Source organism: Arachis ipaensis, chromosome B6 (assembly GCF_059453495.1).
Source record: "Arachis ipaensis isolate K30076 ecotype BB chromosome B6, ASM5945349v1, whole genome shotgun sequence".
Taxonomy (NCBI): Eukaryota; Viridiplantae; Streptophyta; class Magnoliopsida; order Fabales; family Fabaceae; genus Arachis; species Arachis ipaensis.
In genome coordinates this window covers 5,386,228-5,403,460 of record NC_142441.1, presented here as the reverse complement: position 1 = coordinate 5,403,460, position 17,233 = coordinate 5,386,228, and the positions used below count along the sequence as shown (strand labels likewise).

General features: G+C 30.2%; 2 protein-coding genes across 2 annotated transcripts; one reads left to right on the top strand and one right to left on the bottom strand.

Annotated features, from left to right (window-relative positions):
- Window positions 1–2,212: 2,212 nt before the first annotated feature.
- Window positions 2,213–5,608, top strand: LOC107645507 (UDP-URONIC ACID TRANSPORTER 1). The gene is made up of 5 exons (XM_088489249.1): window positions 2,213–2,647; window positions 2,832–3,308; window positions 4,055–4,158; window positions 4,394–4,622; window positions 5,186–5,608. Exons 1-5 carry the CDS (start codon window positions 2,567–2,569, stop codon window positions 5,330–5,332), a joined length of 1,038 nt encoding a protein of 345 aa, XP_088345375.1. The 5' UTR covers window positions 2,213–2,566; the 3' UTR covers window positions 5,333–5,608.
- On the bottom strand, window positions 4,716–15,840 carry ACA4 (autoinhibited Ca(2+)-ATPase). The gene is made up of 8 exons (XM_088489247.1): window positions 15,530–15,840; window positions 9,566–9,620; window positions 7,539–9,478; window positions 7,298–7,456; window positions 7,003–7,174; window positions 6,617–6,915; window positions 6,157–6,482; window positions 4,716–5,297 (listed from the first exon to the last, which is right to left on the bottom strand). The coding sequence occupies exons 1-7, from the start codon at window positions 15,704–15,706 to the stop codon at window positions 6,174–6,176; spliced, it is 3,111 nt and encodes a 1,036-aa protein (XP_088345373.1). The 5' UTR covers window positions 15,707–15,840; the 3' UTR covers window positions 4,716–5,297; window positions 6,157–6,173.
- Between the last annotated feature and the right edge of the window lie 1,393 nt (window positions 15,841–17,233).

Here is a 17,233-nt window from a genome sequence, read left to right as displayed (position 1 = left end):
GTTTAAGCTAACGTGTTATGCTAATCATTACTACTATAAGCAAAGCTTGAACTTGTACTTAGAGAAAAGAGAGGGTGGGCTTAACTAAACAAGAAGTAAATTAAACTTTACACTTACAAGCTCATGAATATGATAGTTTGATCCACCTACTTAATTTTTACCTTTAAAATCTTGTGTGTATGGAAAACAAAATTCTTAACTAAAATAAACTACGTTTAGGTAATGCCATTAATCTTAACTGTCCAACTTATAAACACTAGAGAAAATTATAGAAACACATTGTTTTTAAATACATAATATTAATTATATAAATGAATTTTATTTTTTAATTTAATTTTAAAGTATTAATATTATAAAATATTTTACATAATTATATAATTATATTTGTTCTTCTATATGACTATTTACGTATTTAATATAAAAAATAATTATATATTTTTATAAATATAATTTAACGTAATTGAATATACATATAAAATTATTTTTATATAGTACTTGAACGTTAAATTCTATTTTTTTACTTATTTTTGTTCTCAGTTATTCCATTTGTTTCATTAAATAGAATTATTATTAATAAAATTAAAAATAATTTCGTTCAGAAATTAATTAGGAGTAAATTAATTTCAACCATCTAATTAAAAAATAGATTTATTACAAAAAAAAAATTTCTACTACTTTAAATTTTTTATTTTAAATTTAAAAATAAAAATAATTGACTTAATTAACTTATATTATAATTTCTCCCTATACTTTTTCAATTAAAAAATTGGTAGTGTATTTTTAAAATTTAGACACTTATTGGATATACACAATAGTAGAAAACCAAAAATTTATATTTAGAAAAGAGTTTATATAACTATATTAAAGCTTGATTTTATTTCATAATAAAATATTAATTTATTGATTCATTGAGTTGTAGACAAAAGAAAATAATTTGGGGAAGTGTCGGTGAGTCGGTCTCGGTGCCTCTATATCCCATCGGTGTTGCCGTTTGGTGCACAATGCACAAATTCAGACAAGGATGAGGTCAAAACGACACAGACACAAAATCTTTTGTCGTTTTCTTCATAACGTGTCGCATTTGTATCACTCCTCAACTTTCACAATTCCACGTTAACAATGCAAAACCAAATCTTATTTTCTCCACTAATCATCGTCTTACACCTTTTGTATTAAGTATTAACCATTTCATGGTTTTTCACGTAAAGATATAATGCAAAAATAATAGTTAAAAACTTAATATATATATATATATATATATATATATATATATATATATATATATATATTATAAAAAGATTTAAATTCGTAATTTTTTAGATAAATATAGAAATATTATATCATTTGAATTATAATTTATTGACATTAATATATATGATATTAAATAATTTAATTAAATATATTAAATTATTTAATAATTTTTAAGTATTATCTTTAAATAAAGATATATTTTTATATAAGCACACACTCTTAACTTAATTAATTATACTTAAAATATTTTTCGTTATCAAACTAAAAAAGGCAAGGAGTAAACATGTAAACATCCCGAAAATTCAGAAATTGTTTGGTTGGTGGTATGGCCATATAAATATTGTGGGGGCCCTCAAATTGACATTAGGGTTATTCATTTTTCGGTCCTTTTATTAGTGATTTAAAATTCAATGTTAACATACGTAATCGGTAATCTTATGTGAACGAAAAGAAAAAAAATTGTTAAAAAACAATTAATAACAATCATCTCTCTTGTTTGGTCATTTGTTCTTTTTCTTTTTCTTAAAAAAGAATAGAGCAATATCCCACAAAGAAAGAGAGCTATATAATGTCATTAGAAAAATAAAACAAAACTTTTTGCCAAAAATTATAATTTGTCCAATGATAAAAAAAAATGGCTAAAGCGATTTTTTCATTTTTATGTATACACTAAGATTAGTCATCAAAATCAGACTAATATATAATACATATTAGAACACAAATATATGTTAAAAATAAATTAAATCACACATATATTTATACACAAATACATTAGTGACTGATTTTAATAGCTAATTTTAGTATATAAATAATATTTTTGACAAATTTAATATAACAAAATGAATATAACAATAATGCATTTGCCATCTAAGCCTCTATTTTCTTTTTTCATTAACAATATTATACTCCAAATTGTCCTTTGGAGCACATTACTAATAATAAGCATAAACACTAGCATTAACATTGCAAAATGAAATCTAAAACTATTGCACTTTTTTGGGTGCTTCCTTGAAGATGTCAAACACAAAATTTCCATAAATAGCCTACTCCATTAGTAATAGCATCCCCTAATTTCCACTTAATTATGTTCCACAGGCTTTCAAACTATATTCTTCTCTGATAATTGAATTGAATCACTAGTTAGAACAATTATTTATTATTAGAAAAACCAACAAGTTCAGTTAAATCTCATTGAGGGTGATAAAACAAAAACAAGAACAAAAAAAAGTGAGCCCTTTCTTTTTCCTTTTCTTTTTCTTCTTCTCTCCATCATAAAAAAATCACACCAACAACAACATCAACAGAGGTTTCATCAATGAGTACACATGCTTCTTACAACATGAGATCCAAATCATACTATGAAAATGATATCAAAGGAACAATGAAAGATATTGGGGTAAGTAACTTCACTTCACACCAAATAAAAGAAAGGGGAAAAAAAAATGTAAATTGAAAAAACAAAGACAACCCAAAATTCAAAAACAGAAAAAGACAACATCTTTTTCTTTTAATTATTATTCTCGTTTATAAACAATGGCAAAGTTGAATGAAATGAAAAAAATTTGGTGCAAAATTTCCAGGGTGGGAAGATGGTGTCTTCCGGAACAACAACAGCAACGGGCAGCAAGGAGAATTTCTTCATCTTCTCCCTTGTGAGCCTTTGGTATTCGTCAAACATTGGTGTGATCCTTCTCAACAAGTATCTTCTCTCAAACTATGGATTCAAGTTCCCAATTTTCCTCACAATGTGCCACATGTCAGCGTGCGCGGTTCTCAGCTACATTTCCATTGTGTTCTTCAAAGTTGTGCCTCAGCAGATGATCAAATCCAGGTCCCAGTTCATGAAGATTGCAACTTTGAGCATTGTTTTTTGTGGGTCTGTTGTTGGAGGAAACATCTCTCTTAGGTATTTGGCTGTTTCTTTCAATCAAGCTGTTGGGGCGACCACGCCTTTCTTCACGGCTGTTTTTGCGTACCTTGCAACGCTCAAGAGAGAGGCTTGGGTTACATATGCTGCTCTTGTTCCTGTTGTTGCTGGGGTTGTCATTGCAAGTGGGGTATGTTGCTCTTTTTGTGTTTGTTGTTATGTTTCAATGAAATTGGAATCTTCTATGTGTGATGATCTCAGCCTATTCTTTTTTTCTTTGGTGATTTAATCTTCTTATGGTCATGTATGTTTTTGTTGATTCATTCATATTGGTGTGTGGATGTTGATCTTGTGATGCCACTCCAGATCTGGAGTCATGCTGATGAACAGATTGGATTGGATTTGATTAGATGATGGGTTGTTTGTGGGATTTGGCTGATCTGTGATTTTATTGGAATTCTTATAAGCATTTAATTTCTTAGGATGCAGAAAGTGAAGTGCAACGTGCTTCTAATTTGATGAGATCTCAATGTTGAAAGAGCTATGCCAATATGTGACAATTGGAGTCCTTTTTATTTATTGATTTTTTTTAAATTTTTTCTTCTGAACCTGGAAATGAGGAAGTGAACGGGAAAAACTCTCAAGCTACTTTACTAATTATCATGCTATGTGTCATTCAATCATATGATTATAACATCCCAAAACTTGTTATGAATTACGCTCTTCTCAGTTATCTCTTGTATAAGTATGCGTTGCACTATAAGTTAATATGTTTGTCATATGACATGGAAAGAAAAATAGTTCCTTTGGACCTTAATGCTCTGCATATTTCTGTCATGATATTAGGAGGAGGCACATGAAGTTATATTAACAATTTCATTATTTGTTATTCATTTTGGTTCTATGAAGCTAAAAAGATTTTGTTGGTGACGGCAGGGCGAGCCGGGCTTTCACTTATTTGGATTCATCATGTGCCTAAGTGCTACTGCTGCGAGAGCTTTCAAGTCTGTTCTTCAGGGCATTTTACTTTCTTCTGAAGGGTAAACTATTTTTCGCACTATATATATGATTTCCAAGTTCTTCTTTCATCACTACACTTCAAAAACAGGTCAGCTGCAATCTGAAATTACCGGAATCTGCTATTGATTGTTTTATCAGTAGCACAAGTTATAGAGTAACTACATGACTAGGCCCTTTTGATTAGCATATGGAATATGCAATTCTTTTTACTGGTATGAAACTTCTTATAACTTTGCATTCCCCTTGACGTAACAGGGAAAAGCTGAACTCAATGAACTTGCTCTTGTATATGTCGCCGATTGCTGTCATAATTTTGTTGCCGGCGGCGCTTATCATGGAGCCTAATGTTGTAGATGTCACAATATCACTTGGAAGCGAAAACAAAACTATGTGGCTACTTCTTTTGCTGAATTCAGTCACAGCATATTCCGCTAACTTAACAAACTTCTTGGTCACTAAACATACAAGTGCTCTTACACTCCAGGTTAGCCTTTCTTTCCTTTGCTCCTTTATTGCCAACTACTAGAAATCATGACAATAAGCGGCAATCCGTTTTCTCGTATTTGTGTATTAGAACATCAATTGCAAACCGAAATTCACCTTTATTCTACTTTATATAGCATATTAAATGTCTAAAAATTCGAAATGAGGGGTCTTGACATGGAAAGATAATACAAACTATTACTAGCTATACAATATTTTGTTGAACCATCATTCAAATAATTCCAAATTATACATGATTTGACTGATACTCCGTGCAATGCACATGTTTTATATGCTTCACATTCTTGAAAGCACAACAAATAGATCTTGATGCTAAAACATGTACTTGAAACTTTTTTAGTTTATGAACTTACACAGCTTCTCTTTTAGTTCTCCTCTTGATACTTCCAATGATATTAGTAACATACAATACAAGTAATAATTGGTGTACTCGCATTTCAATTTGTATCAAACACCAGGGAACAGACACAAAATCATGTTAACAAAGGTTGCTTAATGCACACTGTTGGTTTTGTTTTATTTTGTGCAATGCACACTAAACAGGTGTTAGGCAATGCAAAAGGTGCTGTAGCTGTTGTTATCTCAATACTGCTATTCAGAAACCCGGTGACCGTTCTTGGCATGGCTGGCTACACAGTAACAGTCATGGGAGTAGCTGCATATGGAGAAACAAAGAGGAGGTTTAGATGAACAATCTCACACATTCACACATTCTCTTAATTCCTGTATTCTACTGTAGTCTAATATTTATTCTATATTCTGAAACATGATTCTTTTGTAGCGTGACTAGTAGTAGGTGCGAGGAGAGTGATTTTTATATGTTATTTCGTTGTATCTATTCTAGCACATGAACTGATGAACATGGACATGGACATGTATTTGTTCCTAGTACATTTTGTCCTATGTAAACGTGCCAATATTTTTTGGCTTGAAGTAACTTGAAGCATAAGAAATTATGTTTAGAAAGATCTTAGGGACGACTTTTAAAAATTAAACCAGAAGTAAACACTGCTCATGAATTAGAAGATTTGGAAGTTGGAATCACTTCAACATTTTGCAACATTTGCATCACATGATTCTTTCATAAAGGAGCTGATAAGCTACTTGCATGTTTTCAAGCCTTTTTTTTAATCATATAAATAAAAATAGTTATAATGTCATGTATCAAGTGTATCAGACAATTTCTCAAAACCCTTTAGAGATAGAATTTCCATGCTAAGTATCACTGGGCCTGTATCACCTCAACTATCACATTACAAATAAAATAAAATAAAATAATTAAATTTGTCAAATATTTCACAAGGTGATGCGCATTCAGTGACCAAGAGCAACTGAAAATTTCTCCAAATAGTAAATAACTGCATCAATGACACTGTAGGGTATAGTTAGACCTTGTCAATGTTCAACCAATTTCTTTTAGTGAGATTAGTTTCCCCAAAAAGAGGGGAAAAGAGAAAGAAAACAAATAAAATTAGTACACCAAAGTTGTGAAAGTGAAAAGGATGGAAGACAACCGAATTCTGATGACATTTTAAGCTAGTTCAGGACCAGAAGGCAGTGCCTCATATCCATCATGGTGATGCTTAATAGCAGAAGCTCTTTCAATTGGAATGCACTTGATTATAGCAGCAAGCGGCATGCTAACTACACCAATTGCAATACTGAGTAACCACATTTGCCAGTTTAGAGGGACAGTGCTGGCAAAAGTTCCCAAGAACTCAACTATTATCACTTGAAACACCGCCGTCGCGAAAATTATCCCCAAGAATATCCAGCTCCCAAACATGCCTCTGAATACATTTATCTTTTCCATGTCTCTGCTGTTTATCTCATTGAACACCTGGGGAAAAAGGAGACACAAATGTATCAAAAGAATCAAAACGAGCTTATCAGTATGGAATCAATCAAGACATGTTTGATAATTAATCTCCATAATCAGTATTTAAAAGCAAGCATGATGCATGCAAAGTATACCTGGCAAAATACAAAGGAGTTAAATATCAAGGTGTTGAGCACTTTAGTTGCATCTGGACCACTAATATTGAGTAGCTTCAGCCCATCAAAGGTTAGAATTCCAAGGACAATTAACTGATATATACTTTGACCAATGATATTCCTCCACATGGTTTTGGTTATAAAGCTTGCTCCCCTTGTAACTGGGGCCCTTTTCATAAGTCCTTCATTAGGAGGTTCAGTAGCAAGGGCTAATGCACCCAATGTGTCCATAATCAAGTTAACCCAAAGCAACTGCACAGCTGTGAGTGGTGCAGATCCTGAAAGTTGAAAAGAATACTATTATTAATGTTGTTTGAAACGAATTTAACAGAATTGAGGCAAACAAATCCTGTAAACCAACGAACCTGTGATGCATGCTGAAACAAAGTTGATAACCAGAGCAACAATGTTAACCGTTAACTGGAACTGCACAAATTTTTGAATGTTTATGTACACTGCTCTTCCCCATTTGGCAACATTGACAATGGTGGTGAAATTGTCATCCATTATAATCACATCAGCATTTTCTTTTGCAACCTGTAAAATGTGTTCCAACCAAAAAAAGAAGGTATTAGATACTGATAACATCAACCAGGAAGTGCAAGAAAATATAACCAGAAATTTAGAATGCAATAAAATACACAAGGAAGTGGCACATACCTCTGTTCCAGCTATGCCCATAGCAAGTCCAATGTCTGATTCATGCAATGCAGGAGCATCGTTGGTTCCATCGCCGGTAACAGCAACAACCTCACCAAACATACTCCTCAAATTGGTTACTAACTTATGCTTGTCAAGTGGTAAGGATCGTGCCATCACCTGAAACAATGTAAAGTACCAAAGAATGTCAATCATCCGAAAAGATAATTAAAAGCAACAGAGTCTGCAATGAGATCAGAACCTGAATTCTTGGTATAATATCCTTCATTTGCTCTGGAGACAAGTTACGAAATTCTGGTCCTTCAATTGCTACACCACCCTCAGTAAGTATACCACATTCTTGAGCTATAGCTCTGGCTGTATGAATGTTATCACCAGTGACCATCCGGACAGTTACTCCGGCGGCTAAACAAGTTTGAACTGCTTCCCTTACCCCAGGGCGTACAGGATCCTTGATTCCTACTACGGCTATCAGAGTATAGCCACTGTCAGGGATATTGATATCCCCTTCGGTTTCATTTATATCTTTGACAGCCAAACAAAGAGTTCTCAAAGCTTCAGAGGCAAAGCCATTTATAACAGCAGTTACATTATCTGCTTGGTCTTCAGGAAGGTCAACAACTTCTCCATTGTGGTCAATGATTTTGTTGCACATTTTTAATATTATCTCTGATGCACCCTTGCAGAAAGCTCTGACTCCTCCATCCGGAAGAGCCACAAGCACAGACATCTTCTTCCTCACTGAATTGAAAGGCTCAATCTTGAGTATCTTATACACTCTACGCTGTTCATCAAAATCAGCACCTAAAAGCAAGCCAAATTCCATCAATGCTGATTCTGTTGGAGTTCCCAATATTGTGTTATTTCCATCTTTATCCTTAACTACTTCAGCAGATGTATTTTGACATATAGCCTGAGAAAGGATGCTTTGTACTCCATCAGGTATAGTTGTTTTCAGTTCATCTGCACTCTCTTTACTTTTTATATGCGTCGCTTTTTCGCATATCCATATTTTATTGACTACCATATGGTTAGTGGTTAATGTCCCTGTCTTATCTGTGCAAATGCAACTACTTGAACCCATAGTCTCACAGGCAGAAAGGTGTCTCACAAGTGCCTTGTCATTCATTAATTTTTTCATAGCGAAAGCAAGACTGAGTGTCACAGCCAATGGTAATCCTTCAGGAACCGCAACCACTATTATGGTTACAGCAATAGCAAAGAAGTCCAGTAGCTTCAATGCATCATTTGAAGACCAACTTGATATGTCACCATTAATTGCTTTCTCAGCAAGAAATCTGATTGTCAACACCACGAATGTCAGGCAAGCAAAAGATAAACCAATTTTACCAATAATTGTAGCAACTCCATTCAATTTCACCTGCAATGGTGTCTCATCCTCTCCACCCTCATTTAGAGTTTCCATCAATTTTCCCCATTCAGTCTTCATGCCAACTGTCGTAACTAACATCTTTCCCTGACCATCCTGCACTTTGGTTCCTGAGAGAAGAAAAGGCTTTTCTTCATTCACATTTACAGGTTCACTCTCACCTGACAAACTCGATTCGTCTATAAGTAAAAAGTATCCTGATATATACAGCCCATCAGCTGGAACTTGATCTCCGGTCGACAAATGAACGATATCACCAACTACTATATCATATATTGAGATCTTCTGCCTTTTTCCACCCCTGGTGACATGAACAAAGATCTTCTTCTTCTCTTTATCTAAATCTCTGAACTGTAGGGATTGCTGGTAGTCACTGACAGCAGTAACAATGACAACCAAAAAAATACTAAGTATGATTCCTACACCGTCATATGTTCCTTTTGGAAACCCTTCAGTAGCGATCCCTACACCAATAGAAACTACAGCACAAACTATAAGAATGATTAGAGTTAAGTCCTGCAGTGCATCCCACACAAACATCAGGAAGCTTCTAGAAGGTTTCTCTGTATAACGGTTGACTCCATAAACCTTTTGTCTGGGATCTATACTCTCTTCACTGATACCTTCATCCACTGAGACTGCAAGTTTCCTTGTAATAGCTTCAACTCCACCAATATTCATCAAGTTCTTATAATCATGTCCACGAACAATAGCTGCGATTTCATCGGGATGAATGCCAAAACCAGCTTGTCTTGCCTCTTCTGGTAGCTTATATTCAACTCGACTACCCGCTGCACAAGAAAACCAGATGAACTAACTAAGCCTGTAAAGAAACAAATAGTTCTAAAGCAACAACTTTTGAAATTTGAGCACCATACCATCAATGAATTGCAATGCTGCCTTTTGAACATAGAGAGCAATCCGAATTTTTTCCTGATGGAGAATATACAGATATAATATAGCCAAACTGCTAATAATAGATTCACAGTATACTCAAAGATGGGAAGCCATATCTCTTATCACTATAGAATACATTATCGTAAATCATGTCAAATTGACACTTATTTCATTTCATTAAATCAAATGCTAAAACTGAATTTTGATATCATTAAGGAAATGCTTTCATGAAGTTCTCGGTTAAAATCTTATATCAAGTTACTCTCTTCATCCTGTTTTCATTTATCATATCTAATTCTGGTAAGTGCTAGTTAAGCTAAATATTTGAAGTCATCAAATTTCCTTTCTAGCAGTATCAAATGTCCATTTGTTTTTACTTTATAGTTTTCCCATAAGGGAGGCCTAAATGATTATATGTGAGAGTGGCAGATAAAGATATAATTCCGCCGATGCTACATAGTCGGTCCTAAGCCTGGATAAAAGAGGAGCGTCGTGTTAGGCCTTCGACAGGTAGCATAAAAACTTTGTCGAATCCTCACGACATGGATCAAACACGTTGTATCAACTAAAGATATGAAAAGGCAATACATTAATAGAAAATATTTACTTTCTAGAAAATTACCATTTTCTAATACCGTGTCAACATATAATTGAATTAAAAATTAAAAATGCATTAAAGTGTTTGTGGCTGCTACTGTAGGTAAGTCTCTGGTTTTATGTATAAAAAAAAGTGTGGACAAGGATTGCGGGTAGTCTTGTCTGAATCCATTTTCTTAAGACCAGAAATTGCAGACTTCTTCAACTAACATAACCCATTGTTGAAGAAATCATCAACAGGATTAGAACTGTTGGCGCCACTTTATAGGCTTAGTCAACTAAGGTTTAATTTGAAAATGAATGGCGTTATGTATGTTGACTATGCTCATTTATTCTTTGCACATGGAACCAACTCTTTAGCTTTTTGGTTTCCCACCGAATTTTTCAGAATGACAGGCTAAGGACTAATCTGTTACGATACTGAACTCTATTTAAGGATTTATCACTGGCCAATAGGTTGCTGCATGCACAAGGCAGAATTCGAACCCCCCAACTCTAACTTAAGCGTACTAATGAGTTAACCATTAGACCAACCCAACTTGGTTTAACCAACTCTTTAGCTAACTACGAACAAATAAAGTAGAACAAGGAAATTTTCATGTGCAATTTATCGCCCCAACGTAAGAATCTGTATGTTTGAACTTTGAAATCTTTTGTCAATTCAAGAGCATAAAGACAAGTCAATGTTAGTTGCAATAGCGTTCCGTGAATGACTGCTATGGAAAAGGCTAATAATGTTGGTTTAAATAAATATTGTTTGTTCAAATGTTTAAAGAAATAAAGTCAATCATGCAACACAACACGTTTTTATAAAGATAAGAATAAGAGTGAAAACAAAAAACAAAACAAAAAAACAAAAGATATAAAGTAGTACATGATTGATTTTTGTACGATTTAGTACAAAGTGTTCTTGTTATATATATCATTATCAAGAAAATAAGGGCCACTGGCCATGATTCTGAGCCAAACCGCGTCTGAATTTTCAAAGGTTACTCGAAATTACTAATGCTTCGTATCTTATCGTATTTTGTCTCATTCTCTTATAGGTATGGCTCTTGATACCTGAGAAATTTTTAGATTTTTTTTCAAGTGCATAAGAAAACAAAAGTACACTTCTATTTTTATTATAAATGATATTTTAAATTGACATTTTCTTAAGTGATACTCTTTTTTTTTTTGGGTTAAAGTAGAGGAGGGCCTAATAGGGGTGTTTGCGGTGCAGTTTAATTCGGTTTTAAGGGAAAAAGTCATCCAACCCGAACGCTTAATTTATGTGTGGTGCGGTTTGGATTAGATGAAATTTTTTTGGAAATTCGATCAGACCGATTACAAGCGGTTTGAATCGGTTTAGATTTGCGATTTTTTAAATAAAAAAATTAAATATATATAACAAGTCTCAACATCAAATTTTAAATAATCAACAATGATAAGTCACAAAAAAAAAATAATCAACAATGATATAACAAGTTTTAACAATATCTTAAAAAACTAACGATAACATAGCGATAGAAATAAAATTATAGGTTAGTTAAAATAAATAAATAAATAATATTTTGAACATAAAATATTTATTAAATAATAACATATGAATAATAGAAAAATGTATAACAAATTAAACATATTAAAAGTATAATTGTAAATATAATAATAAAATAATAATATTATAACACATTGTGCGGTTTAGATTGGATTGGATCGGTTATGAAAAGTAAATCCAAAATTCGATCCAATCCAGCGGTTTACAAAAAATAGAATCCAATCAAATCCAAATTAGTACAATTTTAATCGGTTTTCAATTTAGATCAGATTACATGAGCGGTTTAATTTAGATCGGTTTGGATTTGAACACCCGGCCTAAGCCCATACAAAATAACAAAACGTACAACACCCTATTCTGAATTATTGGTTAATAAAATAATCTAAAAGTTTAGTTGAACATGTGAAATTTCTGATGATAAAGTCTAGATGTTAATGTTCTATCAAAATAAACAAAAATATATAAAAAACCCTAACAATACTACACCACAATAAAATCATTCATTATTGCTATATCTATTAAATTTGTTGCAGTTGCCTATGACGTCATCATCTCACTTTCATGGGGAAATTTCCAGGAAGTTTCTAAAGCTTGACACTGTCGCTAGTCGCTACCATAATTTAATTATGTTAATAAATTAATCGAAAAAATTTTGTAAAAAAAATATAAATTTATTTTTAATATATTATTAAAATTAAATTATAACACACATTAGTCGAACTTTAATTATAAAATTTTAAATATAGACATCAATTGCGTCATTATATCATAAGCATAGTAAATTTCCTTATCATTCACATTAATTTACTTTTATATATTTCTTTATTTTCTTTGACTAATGCTTTACATTAATTTAATTACTTAAATATGTTATATTAATAAAAAAAACAATCAATAGATTCCTAATTTTTTAACTCAAAGACAAATAAAAAAACAATCAATAGATCTAAAAAGTTTATTTGTCTTTGAGATAAAAAATCAAAGACATTATTTTTTTCTCTAATTATTAAATACTTTTGTAAAAAATTAAGTTAGGAGAATATTTAAAAAAGGTAACAATAGTCAATTACCGAATATTCTAAAGACAATGGGACAAGTATTAAAAAAAGAAAAAGACAATGGAACAACTACTAAAAGCTTAACTCTTTTTTGTGTGGGAAAGAGAAAAAAAAAAGAAGGGGGGGGGGGGGGGGTAAGCTTAACTCTATCAGATTCATAACGAATAATGTAACCGTCAACTTTTCAAGACATTATTACCGAAACGATGAAAGATTATTGCCGGAGAAAACACAGTTAAAACTTAGTGTGCGATTGAATCAACATTTACAAACGAATATTAATATGAATTTACTTTTATAAAATTAATTTTCACTAAAATTGGATTGATGCCAATGCAATTGTATTTCAATATTTTGTCAAACATGATTTTAAAAAAACAAGTATTATTTATATGATGTTAGTGAAAATTATATTAGAATACAAAATGACTCGAAATAACATAATGTATATTATTTTTTATAATATTTTTGTGATTTATTTTTATAGTAAAATGAAATATATTTTAAAAATAAACATTATTTTATGGTTTAAAATATAAAAAATTTATGTGTGTGCAAGTTTTAGAATGTATAAATTAATAATAATATTTATTTTAAATAAAATTATACTATTTAATCAATTTATTTAAAACAATATTTATATCATTTAAAAATTATATAATTTCCTTCAAAAAATATATTTTTAACTAAAAGGAATACAGGAATAAGTCTTAGCACTCATATTGTAAAATAATTACAATAAAATGTAAAATCTACTAGAGAAGTGTATTTAAATTTAAATTTTATCAATATGATTGCTAAATATATGTTGTTTTAATAATTAATTCTATTTGAAAATAAACAAAAGATTAAAGTCTATTTAGGCACTTGGTAAATTTAAGAATAGAAAATATAAAAAAAAAAACCCCACAAATATAAGATGCTTGTTTAAATTAAATAATAATTATTTTAAACATAGAAAACAATATTTTAAAGGTGAAAATAGATAATTATTAATATATTAACATTATTCTAATTTTAATATCTCAAAGTGAATGTGAGAACGCAAAAACAAGTTTCTAGTTGCTTTGCCCTCATCCAAAACTACATCACGTTCAACTAGCAATTTTTTTAAAGAAATATTAATAGTAATAAGTTATTAAGTATATTTAATTTTTTTAATATCTAAAAAAATAAGTAACAATATTAAAAAAATTTGAAAAGATATTATTATTAATATTTTTTAATTAAATAAAATTTTTTAAATCTCATAAAGTGAATTTTTTTTCTTCTTGTGAGCATCCTTCTTGATTCATTTGGTATTAATTATCTTTGTTTCAACTATTACAACTGAAAGATCTTTTTCAGTGATAAATATTGTGAAGAATAACTCATAAACAAAATAAAAGGTTAATTTATTGCTAATTGCCTTTTCATTATATTGAAAAAAAAAATTTGACACAAATTTTATTATCGATAAATTTTATGATACGAAGAATCGACCACTTCATTAACAAAAAGTACATACATATTTTTTTGTACTTTAAAATATATTCTCTATCGATATATTTTTATAATATATTTTAAATTATATAATTTTTTGTATAATTTTTTAATATTATATATATTATTGGCCCTTTTAGAATAATATTTCTGGATCCGTTCCTGGGCGTAAGCGTGACATTGAAATTGAAGGATAACCAACCGTCCATCCAATCGTTTTTTCTTCATTTCTTAGGCACTCAAATTAAAGAGAGGTCACATCTCTGACACAGAAATGGGAACAATGAAATCAAGTCATTGATTACCTCACTAGTCTACTTAAATAAGTGTCGAAATTTGAATTTAATTTTGTGTATATAATAATTTATTGGTCAATAACAAACTTATGAATAGAATTCTAATATATAATAGATTAGTCTTTACCCTACCAAAACAAAAGATACCGTGCCAAACAAAAAAAAAACATGGGAATAAAGGATGATACCATATCACCATTCAACGTGACATACGAGCCAAATTCAAATTCATCAAAAGGTAAGTGGACTTGACTATTTGACATTTGCATTTAATAATATCAACACCCTTCTTATGAAAAAGTATAACATCTATTTTACTTTTTCTTTTTTTATTATAGCACTGCACTGCTCTAAGCTATGGTACAGTTCACTCTAAAAAGGGACAAACCCGTTCAATTGGAAATTTCAAGGTGGAGACTGGAGACATTCCCAATAAAACCCTGCTACCATCGATATTTTATGAGTTTAGTACGTATATTTAATATTTAATATTTAAGGTTATTATTAAAAGATGTTTTTATATTGAAAAATCATATTTTATATTTTTATAAAAAAAATTAATTGATAAGATTAATATAGATTTCGCTAAATCCTTATTTTATTTTTGTGTAATGTCTCTGGCTCTCTGCACCTTGGAGTCCGAGAGGCAAACCAGTTAGTTATACGTCATTTTCCGATTCCATTTCATAAACAACTACATCCACTTGCAGTTGCAGATAATAAGCTTAATTAATTTCTCTCCTAATTATACAGAAGACGAGAAATTATTCTATAACTAAAAGTTCGAATCTCAAAAGAGGATTATACTTACTTTTAATTGCGGACTACTATTTATGTTAGAACTTCATAATCATAATTAGTACCTTTTTAGTTTGATTCTCCACGTGAACGCGTTGTGAGATCTCAGAAATTTTTCAGAACAAGCACATGATAAAATGAAATGAAAAAAAAGGTAGAAGGAATGAAGAGTGGAACCTTGATACCGTGCTTAATCTGTTGAGCTTGGTCGCGTTTGTCGAGGTCGGCGACCATGCGGAATCGGCGGCGGCGGTTCTTGACTAAGCTGACGGCGGATCTCCAGCGGCGGAGGGCTTCGGGGGAGGGATTCTTGGGCTCTAATTCAAAGTCCTTCATGCTGAGGAGGCTATCCATGGTGGTGGCTCAGATAGATTCAGAGAGGGTTTTTCAGGGACTCTCTACGTATTTTTGTCCTTTTATACTACAAAATAAAACAAAGCCCAACACATGTTTTTCTCTCCCTTTGATTGCTAAAACTTTCCATTTATAAAAAGTAGAGAGTTGGACAAAAACGTCCTTGAGCATTATGAATATTTAAAAATATATTTATTTTTTTTAATTTAAACATCTGGATCTTTATATTTAATTTGTCTTATTTTAAAAACTCTTTCAGATATATATCTGACTATTTGATCATCTGAATATCGCTCAGATCAGTATAGTATAGCAGTTGTTGACTTTAAGATTTAAATAAACGTCGATGTATCTAGATATTGAAAATGTTAGAGATTTAGATGTATTTTCAAAGATTTAATGTCTATGAGCCAAAAAAATCAAAGACCTATTCATCATTTTTTTTTAAATAAATGAAAAAAAATTAATTTTCAAAGGACAATTTTTTAAAAGTTATAATATTTATATTTGTTAAATTAAATTAAAATTATTTTTAATAAATATAAACAATAATAATATAATTAGTAAAATAATTTTTAAAATTTAAAAATATTATAATAAATTTTAATATAAAAATTAAATTTAAATATTAATTAATATATAAAATTATATTAAAATTTATAATTGTAATAAGTTTTAAAAAATTTGACGTTAGATTTTTTAAAAATATTTTTATTTTTTAAAAATTATAAACATAAATAACATAATTTTTTAATTTATTAAATATAAAATAAAAAGTTTTTTTTAATAACAAGTGATTTTTTAAATACTATTTACTAAATCATTTTATTAAAAAAATTGCTTTAAATATTTTGATATTTTCAATATGTGTCCTGTAAGTATAATTAATAAAACACTAATAGAGAAAAATGAATTTTATTAACTATAGCATAACTTTTGAAACACCAGCTCATTGACAGAGGCAGAGCACTCTAATATTCTTTAAAATGAATAGTGTGGTACTTGCATTTTGAAAATGTAACTCTTATATATATATATATATATATATATATATATAAAAACCAAACCTTAAATGTTTGTTTGTCTATATTAAAAAACTAGTGAACACATAATCAACAATATTTCGTGGATAACAATTTTATAGTTAATATAAACAAAAAAAAAATGATTGAGTATTTTCTTGAAGGAGTGAATTTAAAAATGGAGTTATTAATTATATATTAATATATTATAAAAAAAATATACAGCAATGACAAACTTATGCAAATACTTATTAATTATAGAAATTCATTGTCTATTTTTTAAATGTAATAGTTCTTACAAATAATTATCTATTTAAAATATCTAGTCGATATTTTTTTTTTGAATTACATGCATCTCTAGTGAATTTAAATATGTAGTTAGATGATAACATAATAATTAATAACAACCTCCTGTTTAGTGTTTCCCACAACTTATAGTGTTAAAATAATCAAATAGAACCAACAATTCAATGTTTTGAGGGGGGTTATAGTCAATTACTCAAAT